This window comes from Macrobrachium nipponense, chromosome 11 (genome assembly GCF_015104395.2).
Source record: "Macrobrachium nipponense isolate FS-2020 chromosome 11, ASM1510439v2, whole genome shotgun sequence".
NCBI lineage: Eukaryota > Metazoa > Arthropoda > Malacostraca > Decapoda > Palaemonidae > Macrobrachium > Macrobrachium nipponense.
The window spans coordinates 78366446-78376065 of NC_061087.1; the positions used below are offsets into that span (position 1 = coordinate 78366446).

Genomic DNA, 9620 nt, shown 5'->3' on the forward strand with positions numbered 1-9620 from the left:
TTATTTTTTTTATACTTCCATAAGAGCATATGATTACCATGAATAATAAAACAATAATAATTACTCCCGTCAGACCTCGTGAAAACATCCTCTTTTCGTCCTGATATAAAATTCACATTTCCCGATGAAAAATTGATTTCCATAATTGTGCAGAAAACGCCAGTTCTGAAAGTAGTCGGGACTACATTTGAAAAGCAATCGGGGCTTTGCTTAATTAATTCTAAATCCTTTTCCTGCCATTTTTTGTTCAAATCAGGTTTACCAGGATTTAATTTTAAAGTCCTTTCGTGTCTGCGTGTGTTTGGGGGATGGGAGGTTGGGGGGAGGGATGGGAGTTTGTGTGTAAATGTCAGAGAGAGAGAGAGAGAGAGAGAGAGAGAGAGAGAGAATGTGTGTGCTTGTGCAGGTGAAAGAGTGAGACAACGGACTGCTGAAATTGTCTATTCTACTGCTACTATTTTTGTCGACAATCAAAACCTGATACTCTAACAACCTACGCTAAAACAAGCAATTAGAGAAGATGATACATCTGACGAATAAAAAATGGGTCTACCTAAATGGCACAATCAGGGTTGACAGGGAGGCGGGGCGGAGACCTCCAAATTCAACGAAGGTAAAGACAGTTTAAAAGAACTTATAAGAACCTAACTCCTCTTTGTATAACTACACCAACTGGCACTTATCCTGTCCCAACAGCAGAAACGCAACCATTTCAAATTCAACAGCACAAATTCTAAATTCTTTTAAGCTTCTTCAGTATACATTGAAGAGATTTTTTGGCTTTCATAAACAGCATTTTGAACCCAGAGAAGGATTCAAGTTCAGACACTTCGACAAAGGACAAGACTAAGGCATCTATTACATTCCATGTCACATTAAGCTTTTACTCAGCGTGTCATAAAATTGTCGCTTTCAAAAGCTCGTGGCAAAGTAACATCCACACTGTAAATATTGGGGACTTTTCCTAAATATTTTCAAGTTATATAAAAGGCAAAATTCCTCATTTGATTTGTGCGAAAGAAAAAACTAGTCGCCCTTTTCTTGTTCTAAATGTAACCATATACAATCTTCATTTAAATCGTTACTGTTAAGAACATTCTTCCAGAACATATTTTCAAGAGACTCTCTGGCCTCACATATTATAAAACTTTAAAATTGCATATACCAGCGTATACCCATCCCTAACTTTCTATCTCGTTTGTACACCAGCCAACAAACAGACTTTTGCATGTTGACCACTCAGCACATACTTCCAATTATAGTAAAATCCACAGAAAAGGTAAATAAAATCCACGATCTAATATGATAATTGAAATCACAAATTTAAATTGAGATTGGGTTAAATGATGGAACATTAATATTCTCTCTATCTCGTTAGTACATCTGCCAACAAACAGATTTTTGCATGCGGAGCTCTCAGCACTTACTTCCAGTTATAGTAAAACCCACAGAAAAGGTAAATAAAACCCACGATCTTATGATGATAATTGAAATGACAAACTTAAATTGACATTAGGTTAAATGACGGAACATTAACCCTTCTGATTCAGTTCATAAATTACTAGAATAAAGGTCAAGAGTATCCTAACCTTTAAGAGGTACTGGTGAACACTCCCTCTGTCAAGTGCACCAGAATATTTAAAGGTACAATTACTTAAAAAAAAAGTATCGATGGGAATAAAAAAAAACCTCCCTAGGTCTTTTACGATTAGTGTAACTTTCAAGGCCAAAAGACTAATAAGCATAATGAGTCTAATTTCAAGAACCATCGGCCATTTTCCAAAGAGATTTCAGAATGAATATTAAGCCAGAAGGAGAGGAATTGGTTTTTTCTTTTAACTAATATATCGCAACAAAGTTTAGCTGTCCATGCACGCCCAACCTAAACCATACATACACAAATGTAACAATTGAACATAAATAAAAAAAAACGTCCGTACATACATACATACGCGTACGAGCCAACAAACAAACCCCACACACAAAAGGAGTAATATACGGTCCCCTTTGTCCTTATCACTTGCAGCAGCCAATCGTTCCCAATTCTATCCATCTACGAAGTGTTGCAGTGCAATTTCCGCCTTTATTACTCTACTTTCGCATCATCCTCGCGCAATCCATTCCTAAGCCTCCCTCACAACCTATCTCTGCATCGGCCGATCGCTTCTAATTGGGACGTCAACGGGGAGACCCCGGGAGGCTCGCTGAGGAACCTATTTACTTTACTAATTGAAGGGAACGAATGGAAAGATATAGAGTTCATAGTGGTCCCCTCGCTGGAAGGTCCTCCTCTTCCTCCTCCTACTCACCCCCTCTCCTCCTCCTCCTCCTCCTCTCCCCACCAGACACCCCAGTCCCAGGTCCCTCCGCCCCCCAGGCCCTACTATACTACTCCCTTATCTAGGGGCTGGTAAAAAGGCCTTCTCCCTCCCTCATATCGTAGGCGGCTGGGCGCAGGACTCCCTGACTCTTGTAATCACCTCCATTCTCATCTATACTTTTCATTTCTGTGGAGTTTTCTAATCAGGGTAATACAAAAAGGGTGTTCGTCTGTGTGCGTGTCTTTTACGGAGAGAGAGAGAGAGAGAGAGAGAGAGAGAGAGAAGAGAGAGAGAGAGAGAGAGGTTGAAGAAGGAAAAAAAGGAGATAGGGAGAGGGAGAGAGAGGAAGAAGGAGAGAGGGCACGAGACGAAGGAAAGCGGGAGAGGCTGAGGAAGGAGAAGGAGAGAGGGAGAGGAAGAAGGAGAGAGGGAGAGGAAGGAGGAGAGAGGGAGAGGAAAAAGGAGAGAGGGAGAGGGAGAGGAAGAAAGGGCGAAACTGAGAACAAAAACTGACAATATTTACATTACATCAAAAATACGATTTGAAGTGTTAAAATACTTTACCTTTCAACGTGAGAAAATATAATGATATAAAAACTGGATAAGATATGAATTTTCGAAAAACAGAAATTCAAATAAACATTTTATGCTTTTGTAGTTGGAGAGAGAGAGAGAGAGAGAGAGAGAGAGAGAGAGAGAGAGAGAGAGAGAGAGAGAGAGAGAGAGTCAATTACAAACATCAAGAACACTCGTTAACCATAGAATGTATTTTTCCTTTTACCTCTCTCAGTACAAACAAATTTCAATAAGCGCTTGCAACTTGAAAGGGAGCCGCCTGATTGCCCTAAATGCCGAAATACGATAAATTCAGCGGAACCGCATCCCAACAAAGGCCGAAGACTTATCAAAAATTCATAACTCCATTTCATCCGAATTGCTCCCTTTTGGATTTTTGTAGGCCTACCAGACGCAATCAAGATTTCGCTTTACAGTCGGCCGTATGAATTAATTAAAGCAGTTATAAGGGTCTGATAACTTGGAATAGGTAAGGGGCGCTCTTTTATCATTTCCTTATTGGCTTTATTCTCTCTCTCTCTCTCTCTCTCTCTCTCTCTCTCTCTCTCTCTCTCTCTCTCTCTCGAATGGAAATAAATTTCCGATGTAAAAACCGTACGGAAATAATACAGTCTGTCTGTCTGTCTGCTGTCTGTCCGTCTGTCTGTCTTTGTCATGGTCTGTCTGTCTGTCTGTTAAATGTCTGGTTCTGTCTGTCTGTCGGTCTGTCTGTCTGTGCTGTCTGTCTGTCTCGTCTGTCTTTTTCTTAAAGGAGTAATAAAAAGAATTCCTACTGGAATTTATTTGTGCTTTAAAACAGCACAATTATAAGGATTTTTAATTGTTCTCTCTCTCTCTCTCTCTCTCTCTCTCTCTCTCTCTCTCTCTCTCTCTCTCTCTCTTTTAAATTTTGAAAAGAGCATGAGAGTTAGGTATTTTTACACGTGCTATCCCCTTCCCTCTTTCAAATTTTCCCATTTTCTGTCCAATTTCCACATCCATCCTTTAAAATTACCATAATTAAGTTGAAAGAAGTCAGCAAAAAATTACAACTACAACTACATTATTTTACAACCGTAAAGAGTTTGCTTAAAAGGTATTCTGTAAATATTCCTAATCCTCTGCTCATTCAAACCACTACTGCTTAGTATTTTCATCTTAACAGTTTCTCTATTATTTGACACAAAGAATCGAATCTCCTTGATGAAACTCAGTAGCTTTAGTTTTCAGCAAAGAGAAAATATGATTTTTTTTTTTTTCCTGTAGAAGAAAGCTATTGAGATGGCTTTTTGTCTGGCCGTCCGCCCTCGGATCTTAAAACCTACTGAGGCCAGAGGCTGTCAATTGGTATGTTGATCATCCACCATCCAATCATCAAACTTACCAAATTGTAGCCCTCTAGTCTCAGTAGTTTTTATTTTACCTAAGCTTAAAGTTAGCCATGATCGTGCATCTGACACCGCTATAGGTACCAACTACACAGGCCACCATGGGCTGTGGCTGAAAATTTCATGAGTCCTGGCTGAGAGTATCATGGGCCGTGGCTGAATTTCATACAACATTATATGCTGTACAGAAAACCGTTTCTTCGGCGCATTTTGTACTTGTTTATGTTGGTTCCCAAGTAATTCCTCAAACCTTTTTTTTTTTCTAATAGCTAGCAGTTTTGGTTTTACTCTAAAACCATTTCTCAAAAAGTCCTCCTACATGCTGATTAACCATAATGCTAAAATGAACTAATCTCCCTTGATTTTACAACTAATTGGTTACAACAATTCCAAACGCCAACCACTTAGTATGATTCAGATACGTTACAACAGGCTCCATGAGAATTTTATATGATTTTACCATCTGTCCCTACTTCATAAATTTTCAAGGGATCTCTTGCTAAAATCTTCAACCAAATTTCTTAAATTTCTTAAAAGTTAGAGTCCCAAACCCAGCTATTTCACATCGATTTCTCTAGCGATTTTGACATAATTCATCAATCGACTGTTTAGCTATGAATCTAACCTGTTTTACGATTGCTCATTAATTATGCAAACATAATACCAAACACACTATTTCACAAAAATTCCATAATTGTTCGGTTCACATTTTTTAAACTTAATTCAGAAATAGCAGTTCCTTGTAATCCGACAGCGGACCGTTTTACAAGTTCTGTTAATAATCTAACTTGATTCGTTATCGATATGACTTACTATTCTTACCGATTTATTATAAAATAATATCTAGCTCGTATTATGAGGAATGATTAGCCAAATACTGAACTCAGAAACATCCTAACAGAAAAAGAAAAAAAAAGTTTAGCCTTTTAATAAAAACGTAGAAGAAAAATTTTGATTTTAAGAATATTGTTTGAAGAACACCGATATATAACTAAACACCTCATATTCACAACACCCAGTAACATTATAATCTGAAATTATTACAATTATTACATTCAGATAAAACAATCGTAATAATCTAAATTTTACTAATACATTACATTCAGATAAAGCAATCATAATAATCGATAATTTTACTAATACTCAATGTGGAAAAGAAAAAACTATTTCCCAGACACATTGGCGTATTTGCAAACACACCTTCACCTTTACATTCAAATATCTAGTCCAGTAACGCCCACTCGAAAGTTCCTAAAAAAATCGACATCGGTCAATGTTTGCATTCAGTCAATATTTTTCAGAGAGAAGGTTCTGAATGAGTTATTGTTTTCAACGCTTGGTTCAGCTGTGCCTTCATCCGCAACCCACCCACTATAATTCTAAGCCATAAAACAGTTTTTGGCCAGTATTTCGCTACTGATGGTTTTGCCGAACTTACAAGGGAAAATTTTTTATTTTAAGTTTGTTTTCTTTTTACGTTACATTCAGTTCAGATTGGATAAAATCTACGGAAAGACAACACACCTTCCACTGATCGCCATTTTCGTACATATAAGCAAGCAGAATAATATATTATAAAGCAGAGGTTCTCAATTTTTTTTAGACCCAATCACTCTTTCAGCATATGTCAAAATGTCATTCTATCCCCCCTTTCCAAAATTGTCTACCTCAAAAGGTCCATTTCAAATAAAATACAACAAAATACTAACACAAACACAAGCTAGCGGAGAGGAGAAAGCCCAGCATGACCTCAAAGCATTGCAGACCAATGAGCAATGGGTTTTGTGTATCCTAGAGCCAGTTTGAGCCTGCCAAGCTGTGGCCACAATCCGCACACACCCCCACCCGAAACTGAAATTTGCCCCTAGGGGGTCATTCCCCCTTGTTTTAGAACCACTGTTATACATTATACAAGGAAGGCCTCAATGCACCTTCACTGTAATAGCTACGATAGAAAGACCTCCTGTAATATGCTGGAATATTTCCATTTCGGTTATTTCTCTTTTTCGAAGCCCATTTAGTTATTCCTACTTTGTAAAACTCAACAAGTTAATGAAGAACTACCTAATTACTATTACTTTATCTTTAATTATAACTAAACTTAGCCTTATGTCTCAAAGTAAGACTTAAAAATGACACAATATATAGATTTTTTTTCGTCTTTCTATGAAAAATGTAAAAGAATTTCCTAAACCCGTGCGCATAAAACTGTTTTGCCAAAAATAAAAGAAAAATTCCGCCGACTGGAACAGGAAACGTAACTTGCAAAAGGTAAAAAAAGCAAAGAAAATTTTAACCAACATCAGCAGAATGGGCGAAATCTACGGTAATGACATGAAAATACATTAAAAATGAATAACAACTAGAAGACGAGAAAGTACTGAAGGCCCTTGAAATGGTTTCTCCTCGGCCTAAATCAGGAACAGAAGAAAACGGTAAATAACAAAGGCTGGCTCCTTAGTTGTGTTTAACTTTCGTCTTTGAGCCAATCTAGAAACCACGCCGAAGTCTCGGGAGAAACTTCTACCACAAATGATCTCAGTTCCATTGAATTTTCTTTCACAACAGCGAGGAAGGAAGGAAGGGAGGGAGGAAAAGAGGGAGGGAGGGGATTTCGGAGAACGCGAGTTTGATTGTCTTCGTCAAATAAGATGTACAAACTTCGGAGGGCTTTTTAATTTATCAAACAATTGGTACGTACCTTTTTGTAGACAAACAACCGGAATTTGTCCACATATTGTACGTTTAGTTATTTGGAAACACCTACTAAAAAAGCACACACGTATGTTATAAACCAAATATGTACAGTCAAGTCCAAAAGTTCGTCGACACACTGATCATTATTTTAACTGTACATAGATGGTGCTAGTCTCGCCATCACCAGGGTGAACTTAGAGTGACCGTTCTTCGCTCTTCCTTGCTGAAATGGGTACAAAGATGAGGGGAAGCCTGGTTAAACATATGATAATTATGAAATTTTGTCCACTCCTGTATGACAAATAGAATGATAATCATTCCACAATGTTCTAAGGCTTGGATAGATTCACAGGTTCGATATATACTGTAGATAGATGTAGTCCTTCAAACATCATATTTGATTTTCTTGCTGCATTTTAAATACGGCATCGTCTAGTAAACTCTATTCTACTTTGAACCTATTCATTGTTACTTAGATTTGCATTAGGAAGTGTAGTTTTAAGCTTCTCCATTCTTACTGCAGCAGAGACGGAGGGAGGAAAGGAAGATGGAGGGGGGGGAGGGAGAGTTGGAGTTTTATACTCTATCGGCTCCTTCGTGGCGAAAAGGGTAGGGCATGGACGGTGACTGGCGCTGCCACATCAAATAATTTTTTAGCATTTAATAACAATAAAACAACAAGTTTATTCTTAAACGTGACAAAAAAATTTCCAGCGCGGCCAGTTCCTCTATTAGGTGTTAAGCTGACCTCAGTGGATAAAGATGTCAACAACCCGTGCCTCCACAAGGGAGGCTCAGTCGAAACACTCACAGACTCTTTAAGGAGTCTGTCGCCTTACAAACAACATGGAAGAAAGTCCTCGTTCTCGCATTTATCTTCATCCTTATAGTAGTAGTAGACAGGCCGAGACATGCAGAGGAGAGAGAGAGAGAGAGAGAGAGAGAGAGAGAGAGAGAGAGAGTAGTGAAGGGGGGGGGGGGGGGGGGGGGGGGGGATGACTGTGTACACGTGAGTGTGTTCTGTATAAGTTCTTGTCTGTGGAGGGAAGCACTGTGGCCATCCATACTTCGGTCTATTCCTCGTGAGATGAGCCGAAGTCTGGTCACCGTCGGATGAAGTGGTTGAATCACCTATTAGAAATAATTGAAGTTTCATTCATTCAGATAGAAAAAAAAAGTTATATTTGATTATCTTTTCATGTTTTTTTCTATTTTGAATATTATTTCAGTTTTGAGGTGCTTTAAGTGATGACAATTATTGTTAAGCATCGTTCTTCTGTATTTTCCATTTTTGATTCTCCATTTTTGAAATGGCATTTGTTTTACCCGACGGGCAAATGCACGACGATGTGAATGGACCAGGTAACCCATTCATTGAAACTAGCATATTAATATGGTACTGGTAAAAAATACAGGATACAAATCATACCTCCATAGGATTAATTGCTATTTTATTTTTATTAATTACGCCTTCATAAAGGATTTAAATACCATTTAAATTCTGGATCTTATCTTCACATTTGTGAAAGTGAAAATATTAAAGTAATAAATAAGTTATACCAGTGACGAATGCAGACCAATATGATAGAACCCGAAAGGGTACAACCTAAACAAGCATTTAAACAAAAAAACATACCATAACCACTTTTACAAATGGATGTGATCATATGTTCTGTCGAAATTATACTTATACATTTAAATACATTTTCTAATAGGCATAAGCGCACACTGCCAAGTGTATTATGCATGACTTATAAAAGGAAGTTAAATGACAGGTTATTACTTAATACACCTAAGTGGACTTCATTGTAGACAATGTCTCTCTCTCTCTCTCTCTCTCTCTCTCTCTCTCTCTCTCTCTCTCTCTCTCTCTCTCTCCATATAAACCTAATAAGTTTTTAGTCTATTCCAAATAATGAAAAGATTAGAGTAGGTAAAAATCAAATTCGTAATACAAAGGATCCTATGATCATGGTAAATAAATCTAAGTAGAATAGATTTTACTAGACTTTGCCGAATTTAATGTGCAGCAAGAAAATCTGCATCTCACTTGTTTTACCTAATCCCAAATTAGCGATTCATTATGTTAGTATTATATACGTAATTATACATGGTTTGAAGCACTACATCTATGTACTGTATATATACCCTGTGAATCTATCCAAGCACTAGAAATGTGTGGAAGGTTTATCATGGTATGTCATACAGGTGTAGACAATCATAATCATCGTATGTTAAACTATGCTTCTCCTCCTATCTTTAATCTACCCATTTCCACTGGGAAGAGAGAAGAATGGCCATTCTAAGGTCGCCCCGGTGGTGGTGAGATCAATGCGATCTATGTACTATTAATATGATGACCGGAGAGTGACGACGAACTTTTGAACTTGACTGTACAAGGAATGACATATCTAATTATACAAATCAATTTCTATCGTAAATACATATAAATCGATATTGTAATTAAAATTTAATTATACATTGTATGGCCAATGATATAAAAAAAAACTAAGCCACTTCCTACGAGTATTGCTTTATTATTAAATAATAAATGTTGACAAATACATGTGATCAAAACAACTGCTAACGCAAAAACAAACAAATGGGGTAATACTTCTACAACATCCCGTTTATGTAAAAATACTTAAAACAAATATTA

The 9620-nt window shown here is 37.4% G+C and overlaps 1 protein-coding gene across 1 annotated transcript in view; it reads left to right on the plus strand.

Moving 5' to 3' along the window:
* The first annotated feature begins 557 nt into the window (after nucleotides 1–557).
* LOC135209137 (uncharacterized) overlaps nucleotides 558–9620 on the plus strand; it is a 44740-nt gene continuing 35677 nt past the window's right edge. The window contains exons 1-2 of the mRNA XM_064241793.1: nucleotides 558–613; nucleotides 2027–2410. Of these exons, the coding sequence (XP_064097863.1) occupies nucleotides 558–613; nucleotides 2027–2410 (440 nt within the window). The remainder of the gene's footprint in view (nucleotides 614–2026; nucleotides 2411–9620) is intronic.